Raw genomic sequence first — 17,600 nt, forward strand, 5'->3', positions numbered from 1 at the left:
CCAGAAAATAGAAAGCTTAAAAAGATTCCTCCTAGCTTAATTTGCAAGTTGTGGGCAAGGCGGGGGTTAGTGCTGAAGAAACTGTGCCGAGCAATCGCACCCTGGCCCCTCCAGCCCCTTGGTCTATTAGGGGATTTGAGCCCCAGCTCACAAGGTCGCGCATTAAGAGCTCGTTTTTATTCCACCTCCTCCCAGGGAATGCATCAGTGTCTGACCCGGTATCAAACAGAGTCATCTGACATATTTCAGCAAGTTCTAGCTGATAGCATATCTAAATTTCATGAGTAAATTGCACAGTGTCTAGCTTGGGTCCGGCTGGTCTGTAGTTTTGTACCACACCCGCTTTCCTGTCGCGGCATGGAGGGGACATGGCAGCTGCTGCTTGGGCATTGGTGTGACACTAAGGGTTCCGAGAGTGAACCCAGCTCATTACAGTAAAACAGAAAAACAAAACAAAACAAAACAAGAGAAGAAGATAAGAGAAGAGAAAGAGAAATGCTCTCCAGAATATGAATGGATGAAAAGAAAACCAATTAGTGACCTCAGCTTCATGAGTCAACCTGAGTTGTTTGGCCCTAGGCCAATAAACCCTCATCTTCCTCACTCAGCACCAAACTAACATGGGCTGGAGGTTTCAGATTGGCTCCTGGGGATGATCCCCAGACTCTCCTTTCCCAGGGCTGCCCTGCTGAGAGCTCTTCCATGCAGAAACCCCTTGGCAAGGCCAACCCTCCTTCCCCTTCATTTCTCAGCATCCACAAAGAGCAGAAAACCCAGGCTGACCATGCTCTCTCTCATTGCACTCCCCTGGGAAAATGTAAGAAAATGCAGGAAAAACTGGCCAAGCCCACACTGGTGATCTCAAAGGTCTTTTCCAACCTAAGTGATTCCATGATTCTATGACATTCTTAACAGCAGCAGGGATTTCAAATCCATGCTGACCCATGGCCGTCAGGCATCTCCCGGTGGTTGGGGCATGGGGTGTCACCTTGCAGGGCAATGGCACCTTTGGGACCTTTGGCGTGCTATGATCTTCCCATCCCAAAGTGGAGAGTCATGGGGGGAGCTTTGAAAAGTGATTCTGTGTCTTGGGAGCCCAGGTCTCCCCAAGAGGCAGCAAGACTGCTCTTAAGCCACTTTGGAAAGCCCAGCCAGGACCACTGGAGATGAAGATTTTGAAGTGTGATCAAAGAGACTCACAGAGATAGCAAGGAGGATTAATGCTTTTGCAAAAACACAGGGAAAGCTTCTTAGTTATTCCAGTGGGGCTTTTTTCAAAGTGGCCTAAGGGAGTTAGGCACTTAAATCGCACTCAGATCCTTCATTTAGTTTGCAAATCCTGCACTGGAGTGGTGCAGAAGTGTGACCCCTGAAGCATTACTTTCCGAGCGTGTCTGTTTGAGTGAAAAGCTGAATTGATTCTGGCTGTGTTGGTGGCCCCCTGCAGCTGCTCCTGCTCCGTATCAGCGGGAGCCAGCTCACTGGTGGGAACAGTTGAGAGTACAGCGTGTTTAAAGAAATAAATACAGGACCAACTACACAGGGAAACCTTGAGGGTTCTGTGTTGAAGGGAAATCACTGAGAGCAGCTCCATGTCTGGGGTTAACGCTGGACGCAACATGCTGGAGGATGCTGCTCATGGCAGATCCAGGCTGTGAGACCGACCTCCAGCCGGGCAAGCAGCATCACTAGTCCTGCCCGATGGATTTCACCAAGATCTCTAAGCAAGCTGCAGGAATCACTTATTTAATGAGTTTGCTTACTCTTCACTGTTCATGTCCCCCTGTATTTTTTTCCCTCCACAGGCAGCCTTTTACAGTAAAAAAATGTAGAAAGAAGACTGAGGGGTTCCCCAGAGAGCTGCATGTTCACGGTGTCTTTCAGCATTTCCACCACCACTGCTAATGCTATCGTGGAGGGTTACAGCTGTGGGAAAGCAATATGGGGAAGCTGGAAAAAAAGGCACAAACAATAAACAAAGAACTTGTTCTCATGCAAATGTTCCTCGCAAAAACATAATTATAAAAAAATAAGACAGACAAGAAACACACACCATGGTCCGGCCACGGTGAACTTGCCAAGCCTTTCTGTCAGGCCCAGGGACTTTCATTTCACCTTCTCCATCACCACAAACTGTACAGGGGAGCCCCATCCAATGAGCCCCCAGCACAATGCAAATGGGTTTGGTATTGTTGGGAAACATGGCACACATGTGATGTGCTATTGTCCCTAATTTGATTAATGAAGCGATCACGCTAACGGGGCATTCCGCACCCCCCCAGCACCTTGTTACTAACCCATGCCAGGAACTCCCCATCACAGCATTAATTCCCCCGTACTCTGCTTTCCCAACCTTGTCAGGTAATTGTTTATGAAAAGATGAATGTATACAATAATACTGGGTGAAGGGAGCTGATGTATGTGGTGTTAATGAATGAAATAATCAGTTTGGTAATAACTGGCATGTGTATTTGTCAAAAGGGAACCAGCAGGACATTAGCATTCTGTAGCCACCGAACCTTTATCTCCTGGGCTTGTGTTTGACAACCGCCCCCAGATAGTCCATGAATAAAATCCAGAGTAGTACCCAGACATAATTAAACTGCCAATGTGGATGTACCTAAATGAACTTGATATCTTAATGACACTAGATAGCACGCGAATAATGAAGGCGGCATGAAAGGGATGTGCATAATGAACACAGACATCCCGGCTGTCGCTGAGGAGCCGCCCGTGGGGACCGTCCTCGCCAACGGTGGCCCCTGGACCTCCTCGTTAGCACAGGGGACATCGCCTTCGCTCCCATGCCAAGGGGACCTGTGCCGTGGGGCTTGGATGTACCAGTGCTGGGGACAGTGCTGCCCCTGTGGGGACAAGGGCTGGTGTCCTGCACTGCTGGCCGGGTTGTGGCCATGTAGGACAGGGTGACACGCAGGCACTGGGCTCTCAGACCTGCCTGCTGGCACATCTCACTCCTTCCTCCAGAAATCCCTCCTTTGCCCCATCCTCTGCACCAAATCCTCACCGGTCCTGCTGCATCTACTCCTCCAGAGACTTCTGGCGTGGTCTTGTGCTGCACAGACATGGTTTTTAGGAGCATTTAATAGCATTAAATTACCAGACATGCTCCTTTTTATTTTTTTAGCATGGAGATTGTTTTCCAGGAGAGAAGCCACTCCTTGGGGACAGGCTGCTCTATATCCCAAGATAACTCAGCACCACGTGTGGAGCCACAACCCCTCCTCATCCCCATCATCCATGGACGTCAAACCAGACGCACCGTCTCCCAGCACCCCTGGGTACAATCCTTGCTCTGGAGGATGCTGGGCGCTCCTGAGAGCCCTCCCACCCATCCCTACAAAGCCACCCCAGTGTTACGCTCCCATTTGCTGGCGTTTGCTCCCGAAAAGGCAAATTTCAGCCTCCTCCTGCAGGGAGGCACTGCACTGAGCTCACACGCCACACGGCTCAGAAGGTAATTGCCACTTATTGCTCTAATGGCTCCAATTTTAGCAGCAAATGAGTGATGTACAGTAAGCATCAGTCTTATTAAAGAAATAATAATGGGAAATTAGAGCAGGCGCAATGGGGAAGGAGCACTCCCCTAGTTATGAGGGATACAGCTGTGCTGGCATTTGACAGCACAGAGTCCCTGCCTGCTGCTGATCTAACTCCAAGATATTTGAATACAATAAGTTCAGCACGTAGGAAAGCAACCGGCACAACACGGCTCCGCTTGGTCCGTAATGACTGATCCACTGGTGGCTCAGCAACTGCTGCAAAACCAGCATGGGAAATGTGAACTGGAACAGGTCCCATCTCCCTCTAAAAAGGAGATAAGGAAAAAACACTTAATGAAAGTGAAAAAGTACAGCAGGCTTGGGGGAAAACAGCTTAAAAACCAGCAGACAACGTAGCCTGGACCACTACAGGGAGAGCCAACACAGCAGCCTGCTGGGTAGCACAGCATGTTGTGATGCAGGATGGAGTATTGAGATGAGTTAAAAAACATAACCCTTGCTTGCGCCAGAAAAGGGGAAAGAAAGGTGGCACTGATGTGGCCCAGGGAGGTGACAGGAGAGACCTGGGCATGCACCATTAACGTCTTGAGAAAAGACAGTCACCCTTAGAAAGACTTCAGAGAGACGCAGCCAAAGAGCTCCATGCTCCTACCAGGTGACACCTTCAACTTACTGCACTCTGCCCCTTTACCCCTGCTGAAGGTTTGGCCCTGCCTGCCAATTATTTAACCATTGCTTTCCTTCCCAGTAAAGACATCCCCGTGGTGCACCCTCATTAGACAGTAATGGTGATTTCATTAGATTAAATAACTCCGATGTCCCCCAGAGACCAACAGCACTTTAAACATAGAGCCTCAGAGTTAGAATTACTGTTATTTAACATTGATTAGATTACAAGGCAAATCCAATTTTTCCCCTAAACATATGATAGCTATGATTTGCCTAGCGGGAGACGTTAAGGACAGCATTCCTGGAAATCCATGCTGAGGGGGAGAACCGTCCTGAGTCAGCAATGTCGGGGTGACCCGTGGGCTCGTGTCTGACAGCCCTTTTGCAGAGTGTGAATGAGGCTCGGGGGTGTCCCCATCATCCCTGCCCTCACTGTGCTCCAAAGCCAGAGGGTCAGACTGACCCGTATCTCCTGCGTCAGCTTATTGCCCCCTCCAGCAGGAATATCACCAGGAAATAATTGGACCTTTTTGACCCATGGCCCTGCCATTAATCACTCCCTAAAGCTCTCTCCTGGCCCTTTTTTCCCCCAAGAGCCCCACGGCTCCCAGCAAGGGATGTGTCTCTGGAACCCATGTCTTCATTCACACCAAAACACCCAGCGGGCTCCAGTCTGGGTCTGGACTCCTCCATCCTAGTCACCCTTGGATGTCCCCAGGGCAGTGACAGCCAGGAAAGTGCCTGGGAGCAGCCAGGGCTGAGTGCAGCTCTGCAGGTCACCCAGGCTTGGGCTCCTTCATCTCAGTGTGGGCTTACACCAGCTTTTACAATGCTGCTGGATTTGGCCAATGAAACCAAGCGCTGCTGCACAGGCTTTAGTAATATCCAGAGTCACTCATAATTTTAAGCCATATTTACTCCAGAGCAAACACACCCAAATTCCTTCCTCGCCTCTGCAATCACCACCTTGATGCTTTTCCCATCTACCTTCCCAGGGTTGTAATGCAACCAAGCCTGGGCAGTTCCCTGTGAGAATGGCGCTGGGGACAGAGCTCTAGGGTGAGAGCCGAAAAAGCAGCAGAAGCATGTGCTAGGGAGATGCTTATATTGTACAAAAATAAATAATTAAAAAACCCAGTGCTGCAATAGAATGTTTTCTGACATACCAAAGAATCCAGAGGTACACTAGGAAACCAGAGGTTTCACATCTGGCCTGGGAAGGCTGGCGGGTCCCGATGGATAAATCAAGCCCATGGCTTCTCTCAGCTGTTCCTGGTGTTTGTGGCTGGGGAGATGAGCTGCTACCCTGCTGCATCCCCTGGCATCAGCAGGCAGTGATGGGGAAGCACCAGTTTCTTCCTCTCACCTCTATTTTGGGTCAGGCTGGAAGGGCGGGCAGTGAAGGCTGGATTTTACTGTTGTAAAGCCCCTCGAATAGCCAGGCTGCAGGGATGGGTGCGTGAGAAACGCAGACACATCCAGGCATCAGCTGTGAGCCAGCAGTTTGCTGTCACTTGGCCAAACAACTCAATTACAATTAGGAAGCAATGAGCAGACTAAGTCTGTAAAACTCCGAGGTGCAGCCTCCTTTAACCCCACAGCTCACAGCTTGGCTCACCCACCCTGCCACATCGTGCCATGGAGGCAGCATGTCCCCACGCTGTGACAGGGGGCTGTGACCCCCCCATGCAGGCAGGGCAGAGCTCAACCTGTGCAAGTGCTGAACTAAGTGGCTCCAGTGCCTCAACGGGCTTCGCCACCGGGGCTGACTGGTCAAACTCAATTACATGCTGTGCGCAGCATCTGGGTCAGGCTGCAAAGTCCTTCCCCCCATCTTGGCCCCTTCAGAGGCTCCCGGGCTAACCACTTGTGCGTCCTACTAGATTTTTTCTTTCTGAGGCTTTTCCAGAGGATTTACTGCTGCTGGAAGTGAGAGGGGCAGAGCAGCATCGAGACTTGTTGCAAACACAGCTCCGAGAGCTGAGCTCTGCTGCCCTGAGCCCAGCTGGGCTGAGCAGGGATCACACCCCATGCACGTGGAAACAACACTTAAAACTGATGAGACGCTGTTTCCAACCCTCTGTGCATCCTCTGCATCTGCCTGTGGTTGGAGCAAACACAATCTGGAGTGGGAGATGCTGGAGGGAGGGATCCAGGTGCTCACCAACTGCAGGAAAGCCAAGTCCCACCTGCACTAGAAGCATCTTTAGCAACGACCTTAGTATTTTCTTATGAGCTCAGCAGTGTAAACTCATTTCAGATATGGAGAAACTGAGGCACGGGACAGAACAGACCCTTGCTCACCACCACCCGGCCAGGCTGAGTGTGTCCCAGAGCATCTTCGCTGCCCTGGACATGACACAAAAGACACACCGCACAACAAAAATCCCATCTCCTGCCCTAAGGAGGGTCTAGCCCGAGCAAGACCCTGCTACAGCAGTGACCAGTGAGATGGGAACCAGCCACCCTGGCTCAAACAAGGAGCAGTAGCAGCCAGACAAGAAACTCTTGGCTGTTTGATGGGCTTTCCTACCTTCACTTCTTTGCTATGAAATGGAGAGGTTGGTGCTGCTGGTCTCCTTGGAGAGACAAGTGTTGGTAGAAAGTTTTCCTTCCAGCAGCCTCAGCTCACAACTCTGTGCTCCTCCCTCCTCTCCAACCTGCCCTGTGATGACATTTTTTCCTTGGCTCCATGACCTCCTTCCACAGGACACGGGACGGGCGATGCCACCATCCCTGCCACATCTCTCCTGGGGGATGTATCGCCCTCCAGCCACCCAAACACACAGATAGGCTGGGGTTTTAATGCTTGCTCAGACACCTCCAGCAGCCCTTTAGACCCAGCCAGGTTTGCACGGGGTTCACACCCCCGTTCAGGCAGCAAAACCCTCCAGCAGATGGGCAGAAGTGAAGAACTGGGGCACTACCCATGCTCTGCTCATTGCGTGCAGTAAAATGTGGCTTTTGGGGTTTTTTTCCTTCTTTAGACATGATGAATGAGCTAACAACCATTGTCACACAGGTATGAGATTGATAAATACCAGGCAAATATTTATAGACAAATATTAATATTCACCTAGCGCGGTTCAACAGTGCAGGAGGGTGGGAAGATTGCACAACGTTAGCTTTATCCCTTGCAGCGACACGCAGCTTTTGCACAGAGAAAAACCCAAACCATCTTGCAGACCAGAGGAAAGATCATTTCCCAGCCATCAAAAGCCAACTGCCCCGAGCCCCGTAGGGCTCTGCCAGCAGCATGGTGCCCAGCAGGTCCGCGGATGGCAAACAAAGACGACTGGAGCCAGTTAAAACCGCACAGTTAATTTTTAGGGGCAGAGACTAGAATTACCTGTGCTGGAAGTTAGCCCGGACACGGGGATTAGCACCCTCAGCCCTTGTAAGAGGAGTCAGGAGAACTTTCCATGACCTTCTGCACAAGGAGCATGTTGAGAAGCGGGGCAGCACCGGGGGGATGTGGCTGATGCTGAGGGAAGCTCAGCCCATGCTGAACCCCCATTGCTGATGCTGGTACCAGCCTCCCTACCAGCATTACAGGAGACCAACAGCAGCACCAAGCTAGATACCAAAGGTCCTGTATGCTAAAAGATGCTGGTATGTGGTACTAGATGTTAGGATACAACACCATGAAAGCAGAAATCAAATGCTAATGACAAAATGGAACACTTGAGAGCCTGAAGATGCACATGTGAGTGTTCATGCACATAAACCACCAGACAAACACAGAAGTCAGAACAATTTGATTTGATATTTTCCCATTAAAAAAGAGACCCCGCTAGAGAGAGAAATTAATAGATAGCCAGCTTCCTATTACGATGTCACTCTTGAACATCTCTCACCAGGGGCAGGGGTGGGAAGGGCAGTTGTGGTCAGATCTGACACAACTGTTCACATCCCAAATTCCAGCCCTCGGTTGTGCTCAGGAAGTGAAGCTGAACAGCACAGCCGGGCCAAGGGAGGATGCTCCATCCCCTGTTCCCAGCCGGGAGACAGGCAGGATCCCACTGAAGCTGCTGTGCTGGCATCCATGGTCTGCACAGCTTCGTGCAAGGAAGGCAGCTGGATGCCTGGAGTTGCCCAGCTGGGGTTTTCTTATGTGACACTTGGGCACGGCTGCTCAACAGAGAAGGAAACGACCACACAAGGTTTCCAAAGCTCCCTCAATGGGAAGTTTCTCCTCTGTTTCCCACCAGAGATGTACTCGGCAGCAGCCTGGAGCCTGGGGGAATTTGAGCAGGGATCTTTGTATCTCTGCAACAGATGGTGTCGCAACAGCAAGAGCATGTTCTGAGTCGCCTCCCTTCCAGGAAGCAAGAAGGATGGTCTTGCCACGCATGAAGGGAACCAGTGATTTCTTTTGCTGAAAGATTTCCTCCTGCAGAATCGCATCATTCAATGATAGAAATGCTAAGAATAATTCACTTCCTAGCGTAACTCTATTTATATTCTCACTATGGCCATGATCCTACTCATGTACCCCCCGGGGAGCCACGAGGGCTCAGGAGGGCACAGTTTGGAGGTTAACATGTTTAACCACAAACCATGAAAAACTGAATTACCCAGGAGGTGGGTTATACAGGAGACAGGCAGAGACACCGGCCACTGTCACGGTCCCCAGGATGGCCCCGGTCATACAGACCTTGCACAAACAGCCCCACTGACCCGCACACGCCTTTGTAAGGGGGTAAGACCCCAGCAATGCAACTTTAGCTGCAACTTAATCCACTTCCCTTCCATAATACCTGCACATAATGAGAATTTGCAAAGATTTATGGCCATAACAACCACCCCTGCTCCCCCTCACTAGCCGCTGCTGTTTCCCTACAAAAGCAGTTTGGGTTACGTCGATATTCTCCAGGGGAAAAGCATAATTAGCAGCTCAGGACTTTTAATGCCTACGTCAGGAAGGGGGCACACGGGGGGGTTTATTCTCAGGTTTTCTGCTCACTTGTTGTTCACTCTGAACTTTTTGGAAAGGCACCAGCTCCCTTCCCCCTCCCCAGACCTAACTGCTCTTATTAGAGACTTCAAAAGCTCGGGGTGAAATCCTAGCTCGGCCGTACTGAACAGATACACCGGTGGTGATGGTGCAGCCAGACCATGGCCCCAGACCCCAGACTCAATGTAGTTATTCCCAGGAGTCCCCTCAAAGGCAGCAGAAGGACAGACTATGTGCCTAGGTGGGGATTTGCAAGATCTGACCTTAAAGGAGGACTAGTGGTTTAAGCAGGGTGAATCTGCTGCTCGTCTAAAGCATATCGCAATTTTTGCCATAAATGGGCTCTCGCCCCAGCCAGCTGGATCTTTGTGCTGCTCTTCACGAGACCCGGCTCTATGAATTTAACTGACAAAATCTTGGACAGTCGAGGCCATATTTTCAGGATTGCTCAGCACCAGCAGGCAGGGCCAGGGGAGCCCCGTTTTCCAAGCACCCCAGGCCCAGGCAGAGCTATGGGGGGACAAGAAAGGTGCTGATCCCCTCCAACCCCCCATGCCCCAGAGCATGAAGTCATATTGGAGAGAAGGATGGGGTCTGTTGACTTCTGAACCTCCCCAGTACACCCCCATGCACACCACAGGATCTGGCAGGAGCAGAATCCAATAAAATCCAAAGCACTTAGTTTCATAGAATCGCAGAATGTCCTGAGTTGGAAGGGACCCAAAAGATCATCGAGTCCAACTCCCTGGATAAGACAACCCCAAAATTCACACCATGTGTCTGAGGGCATAATCTTGATGCTTTCTAAGGAGAATAGGGTTAATGTCTCCTCACATACCAACTCATGAGCTCACCCCATCATCAGGAATGGACATGAGTCCTGGGTATGAACTTCTCCGCTAACAGAAAACAGAAGTGATATATATAGATGCAAAATGCTTAAAAGAACCACCAAAAATAATAACCCTTTGGGGTTTATTTAAGGAGTAAGAAGGGAAAGAGCCCAGTCCCAGCTCTTTGCAGACAGATCTTGCTCGGGGTGTGTGTCTGGACGGCACCATCCATCAGGTGGGCACACTAGCTGCCAATCCACCTAGCTGTGAGAGGACAGTGAGCCGAAGCTGCGCCAAGGCTACAGGACCTCTGCCAGCAGCTCTGGTGGGGTACAGCTGCTTTGGCTGTTACTTAACCCACAGCACAGCCCAACAAGCCCAGACTCCATATAGCACCTCATCTCTGTGCTGGAGAGAGGTGGTGCAGAGTCACCACGCTGCTGTCCCACCCTGCAGCACAGAGCAGTGACGTTCCTCACGCTTTACAGATGGCCAGACTGAGGCACACCAGGACATCTCCCCAGCAGCGAGGTGCCAGCCTTCAAACTATTTCAAATCTTTACCAAAATGCCTCGGAGTATCTGAGTCCAGGTGACACACAAAGGCAGCAGCAAAGCATGTGAGCCACAGAGCCACTTAATATCTTTTTATAATGGACTCAATGACCCCAGCCCTGATATCATCATCATTTCCAGTAAGTTCCTTCTTCCTGTTGCTGTTCCCCAGCAAGGTTCCCTCAACCACCTCAACTCCCACCCCATCTCCAATGACTCCTTGACCAGGAGACGCAGGCTGTCCAAACAACAATCACTCATTTTTGCGCCTGTCTCAGCCCACCTCCACCTGTTGTTTACAGCGAATTACCTGCACTTTGGGGCCCAGACCATCTTTTGTTCCCTTTTTATATAGCACCTGGCACAATGAGCTCGGTACGGGGAGGTATCTGATTACACACCTAATAAATAAACAAGGACCTTGATCCTCTTCAGCATGTGGTTGTCCAAGGCTGCAATTTCCAGAGAAACTGCTGCAGGCTGCGCTTGATGCAATTAGTGTTTGGGAGACGAGATGTTCCCAGGACAAGGAGCCAGCGCTGCTAAACCAGACCTTCCTACAAGCACAGCAGAGAGTGTAAAATCCAAACTGGCTCAAACTCGATGTCCAACGGCACAACCCTTGTTCTGGGCTGGACACACCCTGAACACAATCAAAGACCTGGTGTTTCTTGCAGGGGCTGCAAGGATGGCTGAAAAAGGTGGGGGAGAAAATCACTATAGAGCAACTACAGCTACAGCGTCTCCCTCCCGCAGAGGTTTTACAACAAGACCTTTCTCCTGATGGCCACCTGGTCCTGCTCCAGCTTTCATGAACTGTACTCGCTCCCCTAAGTCTCCCCTGGCATCATCCACACACTCCTGCTCCCCACACCTAAGCTCCCATCCTCACTTCCACAGCTACAAAGCACTCACAGGCTGTACTGTTGAATTACAGTGACCACAAAACCCCACAGACCTCCTGGCCATCCATTGATACAGGAACGACCCAACTCTTCCAACCCCAGGGCCCTGATTTCACCAGGATTTGGGACGCAGAGGACGGGAAATGGCACGAGGAGGGATGCAGCTGCTCATAGCTACTGTATGCACATTCCCCCTAAAGAAACCTCCTTTTCCGCCATCCCAGATCTCTTAAGCACCTGAGATGTTCTCTGTTCCCTTTGACTCAAAAAAAATTCAGGTGTTGCCTAGAATAGAAAGAAACAAAACAAAACAAAATTGGAGAAAAATCCCAAGAGAACACTAATTAGGAGACAGAACTCCCCAGCTCTGGAAGCATCGGGGAGGAGTGATACTTAAATTCCCAACCTGACGGAGTAACTTTGAATTATCTTTCATCTTCCCCTGGATCGGGTGTAATCTAATGACATTAGCTTGGCTTCGCTCGAGTGAAATTGGCATCGGTGCTACAGAGGCAGAGAGATTAAAACATATGAAATAAATGTTCCTGGGGTGACTGACAGTATAATGACATTCCAACAGGCAGCTCAATCAGCGCAAGACTAACAAAGGATCAGAGGGAACCAGCCAGACTCGCAATATCACCCGCAAATACAGATTTTTGTTTTAATCCAGACTTTTTTTTCTGTACTTAAATGACTTAGCTCCTATTCTTGGAGTTTTCCCCAGGCAGTATACAGCTGTATTCGAGGTGGGGGATGGCAGCTGAACTCTATTAAAACCCATGGTCACCTGCTATTGAACTCTGTTGGCTCAATAGCCTTGTTCAGGGCTAGAGGGGAGGTTTCTGCGCTGGGAAGTCAATGCGAGCATTGTGGGCTGCCCCCTCCTGCCTTTTGTCCCTGTACGAAGAGAGGACTCGCAAACCCAATACGGAGAAAGCTGCTTTCGGCACACAGCATCCCTTGATATTCAACCCACACACGGGCGCACACGGAGGTGTCACACTTTCCAAATTCAATCACTCGGATTGTTTTTTATGAAGTCAGCCACTCGGTAGGACAGCTGCCTTCTTACGCAGGCACGGCTCAGGCTGTAAGAGCTGAGTGATTATTCCACTTGATTTAACGGATAGTGTTTTCCTGCGTTCTGTGGCACCCCAGAGGGTGACAAGACTTTCACGCTGCCCTACAGGTACCAACCATCCAATTGGCCACTTTGGGAGCATCATCCTCCTGCTGCAGCCACAGCTCAGCCCCTGTTCATCCACCCTCATGTCATATAACAAGCATCTATTACTGGAGCTGCTTTTGTTTCCCAGAGGCACCAGGGTCCCCTCAATGCCACGGTCCTGGTGTGGCACCCTAGTGACAGCCCACCTCTGCGCTCCGGTGACAATGGCACTATCACGCACAAAGGCTGGCTGGCCCTTCTCCGTTTGCAAGCCTGTGTTGCTGCAAACACCCAAGAGCTTTTTGTTCCCTTGGCCAGGGCGCTCGCTGCCCGCGTCGGCTTCCTGCGGGCGCTGAAAGCGAACCCAACTGTTTATACCTCGTAATGATGCTGTTTAGTCTGACTGCTGGGAAACAGAAATGCACGTGAAACCTAAGCTGCCGATGCCAAAGATAAGGAATCAGGACCCCTGGCAAACATCTGGCCATTTCCCCGGCACTGAACCCTCATCAAAGATTACAACAAACCCGTGGAGAGAGACAGATATGTTTTTAAATGAGTATTTATAACAGGCTGGTAACTGGTTACCAGCGAGCTGACACTGCAGCTCTGCCATCACGCCGGGACTCTGTGTGTTAGTAAAGATTACTCCTACGAGCAAAGCCAGCAAGATTAGGTCTCAAAGGAATAATCTCATACAAAGAATTCACTGTACCTCAGCCTCCACAGGGCTAATAAAAAAAAAAAAAAGAGATGAAATTCAGTACATCAAATACCAGAACAAACAAACGGCAGCAATTAATGGGAGAGCTCATGTACCAAATGGTAAAACATAATGATCACACAAACAGCCTGCAGGGCAGCACCTCGAATGAGTAAGAGCTGCAAAATCAAGACCAAAACCTCTGGAAAATTAAATCCCCTACACTGAGGGCTGCATTATGCCCTAAATGCTGGTGGCTCCTCCTCTGTCTAGGTCTGCACTCCTCACCCAGGCACCGCTTCCAGAAGCGGGTCTATCCCACTGCCATCTGCTCCTCAAGGCTTCCAGAGCATCTTTGATAAATGAGCTTTTCTGCATAGCCACCATAAATTTCAGTAGATGCCATCCCAAAGCCACGTGTTTATTTTTCAAAGTCAAGACTTGATTAAAGTTCTTGAGGTTTTTCAGATTCGTTTTTAATGTTTCCTTTCTGATACAGGGTCAGCATGGGGAAATTGGATAAGCACAGACTAAAAATATAATTCTGTAGACAGCTTCAGCCCACACAAAAGGAAATCTTTCTTCTCGGAGAAGCCACACTCTGCTGCCTGCAAAAACCCAGCGTGTTTCTGACACTGGCAGATACACAAGGAAGCTCATCACTTCCACGTGTTAAGACTTTTACATAAACACTCGGACCGTCAGTACTATCCTACTCCACATTTCAATACTGTCACGGCAAGCTGAGCCAAAATCATCCTCTCCTCTCTGCTAATAGCTGGGCTTAACATGAAAGTAAAACAAGCTCCGGGGGTACCCAAAATCCTCTCCTTTTCGCTTGTTCATTCAAAAAAGCCACAAACACAGACACGCTCTGGGAAAGAGCAGTTTCGCCCCCACCCTAACCAGTCCTTCCCATAGGAATCTGCCAGAAGACGCTGCTCTATTAACTCTAAAACACACACGGAAAACATTTAATGAGAATCCTGCCCCTTGGCTTTAACGTTTACTGTCTTGTTTTAAAGGGAATACCTTTTATTTGGTTTAATGAAACACTAATTAATTCAAGGAAGAACCCCATCTACTTTTCTGCTCATTTTTTTAAACAAGGTGAGTGCATGGGTTGCACTCCTGGAACTGACATTTTTGGTTACTCACTAGCAGGCTGCTGAAACATTTGCATGGGAAATCTGGTTTTTATTCCACACTGGACACAGGAAAGCTGCTTTTAACGGCTGCATCTCTGGGCTGGGAGTTGCGGGACTTGATGACACGATGCTTTGCAAGGGAAGGCAGCTGGGGCTCGGCTGGGAGTTAGGATGAGCCACAGGTTTTGCAAAGCCCCTGTGTCCGAGAAAAGCCAGGGAGCAGCAAGATGTTGGGGGACCTGTGCTCCTCGGGGGCGGTTGAGGGGGGTGCTGAGCTCTGACACAGCATCCCTGTGTAGTCGCCTGGGATATGGGGCACCCACTGCTCTTCCCGTTGCCCCCCCTGCTACAGGGAGGCACCCACGGGGGGACCCGGCACCGGGGCTGGGTGTCAGCGGGAGAGGAGGGGTGGGGGATCAGGAGATGGGTGGCAGGGAGCAGAGAGGAGGATCTGGGGGAAGAGCGGGGCTGGGAATTTGGGAGCAGGGATGGGAGAAGGGGTGGAGAGAGGGAGGATGGAGGGGAGAGCGTCTGGGGAATCGGGAAATGGAGACGGGGGCTGGGGGACCTGGGGAGTGACAAAAGCGTTGGCGAGTGAGTCTGGGGAGCGCGGCAGCGGGGCTGGAGGTCGGGGAGACGCGGCTCCGGGAACGCGGTGGGCGGCGGAGGGGCTGGGCGGCCAGCGGGGGGCACTGCCGGCCCGGCCATGTCCCCGTCCCCGCCGCGGTGCCACCGCCCGCCCCAGCCCGTCCCGTACCTGTACCAGGCGAGTCCCCGCTCGTAGTTGCGGTCGAAGAAATGGGGTTCGGCGCCGACGGCGCGGACGTCAGGGTGCACCCGCAGGAACTCCAGCAGCGCCCGCGTCCCCCCTTTCTTCACGCCGATGATGATGGCCTGAGGCAGCCGCTTGCTACCCTCGCCCAGCAGCAGCGTCAGGGTGCCGGGCGTGCCCGCCGTGCTGCCCCCGCCGCCGCCCGAGCCGCCGGCCCGGCTCCCGCCGCCCCCGGCCGGCACCTCCTCGCCCGGCGCCGCCTCCTGCCGCCGCCGCCGCTGCTTGAGCCGCTGCAGCAGCCGCTTCCGCCGCGCCGCCGCCGCCTGCCAGGGGGGCAACTCGGCCGAGCCCCCCAGGTACCCGCCGCCACCGCCCTCCTCCTCCTCCGAGGCGGCGCCGGCGGCGATGATGGGTCCGGGCAGGGTCTGGCAGCGGTCGGCCAGGCAATAGAAGACGTAGAGGGACATGAGGAGGGAGCAGAGCATCACCAGGAACTTCTTGAAGATGCTGCGGGGCAGGGGCTCGGCGGCGGGGGCGGCCGCCGCGCTCACGGCCATGCTACCCCGAGGCGGCGGCCGGGCGCCTTGGCCATGCTCCGCGGCCGCCCCCCGGCGCGGCCCTTCCGCGCAGCGCTCAGCGGTGCCGGGGGGCTGCGCGCTGCCGCATCCCCAGCGCGGGGGCCACGGCGCGGCGGCGCTTCAGGGGGGCATCCCCCAGCTGAGGGGGGCCGGGAGCCGCCGCCACCGCCCCCGCTGCTGCTCCGGGGCCGGGCGGGGACGCGGGGCCGGCAGCCGCCGGCGCTGGGGGCTCGGTGCGGGGCTCCCACGTGCGGTGCTTGCCGCGGCAAACTTCGGCGGAGACATCGCCGGGCGCGGGGCGGAGCGGGGCGGGCGAGGCGGGGCAACGGCGCGGCGGGGGCGGGGGGCAGGGCCGCCCCCTGCCCGGCCCCGGTACAGCCGCGGGGAAGCAGCCTCCGAGCCCCTTCGGGGAGAGCGGGGTGCGGGGGTGACCCGGGAGCCTGTCCCGGGGGATACAGGGATGCCCCAGAGGCTCTCCCGGCGGGTGCAGGGATGCTCCGGAGCCTGTCCCGGGAGTAGAGGGTTCCCCAGGAAGCTGACCCGGGGGGTACGGGGATGCCAAGGAGGCTGTCCCGGGAGCAGAAGGGTCGCGGGGAAGCTGACCCAGGGGATGCGGGGATGTCCCGCAAGTCAGAGGAGATCTCAGCTCTCTCCATCTTTTCCCTAGGTGCTGACTTTTTCCAGCTGCCCGCTGGAGCTGCAGTGGGCTCATTTGTGAGCCGAACTCCACAGGACTTTTCCTTAAAGTGTGTGTAATGTGAGGAGACCATGATGTCCATCTGACCGCACTCTGTCCACCTTTCTGTCTGTCCACTCAGATTTGTGAACTACCTGCTCTCCATCCCTCTGGTACCTGAGCACAAATTCCTGATTTGCCTGCCGATATTATCCACCCTTACATACACAAATACCTTGAGCGGAAGAATAGTCCCTCTTCAAATTGGTCAAACTGCTGATCTGGGTGTAAAATATATTTGCAGGCTTACAGCCAACAGTTAGACTAAGCACTGTACTGAATACAGCACGGAAAAAACCCTGAAATCAGACTTTTCCCCACTCGCTTGAGCAAGTTACCTCTAGGCTGGCTGCAGAATCTGGCTCGGAGTTGGTAAGAAATATCTACAAACACAACATGATATTGCTCTCAGAATTTGCTCTTCTCCTTTGAGAGTACATAAAATGTGGAAATAGCTATCAGCTTCATGCCTCGGCTGCCTGATTCTAAGGACTTCATTATTTCATTGCCTGTGGGAATGTCCTTTTAATTTGAAATGTTTGTCATAGATTATAGAATTTTTAAACAAACTTGCACATGAAACACTTGACTTAGATCTTTTTTTTCCCCCCTCTGTTTGGTGTGGACCTAGCTGAGGAATTAAACTTCAACTACTTGGAAATAAAGCTGGTGTATCCACAAATTATTCAATGAAAAGGGGGGGGAAATTGCAATGAATAATAATGAGCCATCTGCAGAGCTGGCTGGCAAGTAAAAATGTGTTTCCAAATAGTAAACAGGCCAAAATTAATAACAAATGTTATTTGCAAGGAATTATTTTATTAGATCTTCTCCCAACTTTATTACATTTTTCCTCTTTAAGCAAAGAAACTTATCTTGAATATATGGATTTCCATATCTATACCCAGCCCAGCCACAACGCAGCCAGATCACTTTATCTAAAATTAGTGCGTGTAATTCCAACTCGATATGTTTGGTGACTTCAAGAAACTGTAGCGTTTCAGGTATTTCAATGCTTCAACATGTAAGTAGATGCCTGGTGTGATTTACAAA

The 17,600-nt window shown here is 51.8% G+C and overlaps 1 protein-coding gene across 1 annotated transcript in view; it reads right to left on the reverse strand.

Annotated features, from left to right (window-relative positions):
* The window catches only part of LOC308047847 (heparan sulfate glucosamine 3-O-sulfotransferase 3A1-like), a gene marked incomplete at its 3' end in the record, with an annotated part of 31,133 nt that extends 15,334 nt beyond the window's left edge, over positions 1-15,799 (reverse strand). The window contains exon 1 of the mRNA XM_080356622.1: positions 15,219-15,799. Within this exon, the coding sequence (XP_080212748.1) occupies positions 15,219-15,790 (572 nt within the window). The 5' untranslated portion in view covers positions 15,791-15,799. The remainder of the gene's footprint in view (positions 1-15,218) is intronic.
* Positions 15,800-17,600: the final 1,801 nt, after the last annotated feature.

Source organism: Nesoenas mayeri (genome assembly GCF_963082525.1).
Source record: "Nesoenas mayeri genome assembly, chromosome: 19".
Lineage (NCBI taxonomy): Eukaryota > Metazoa > Chordata > Aves > Columbiformes > Columbidae > Nesoenas > Nesoenas mayeri.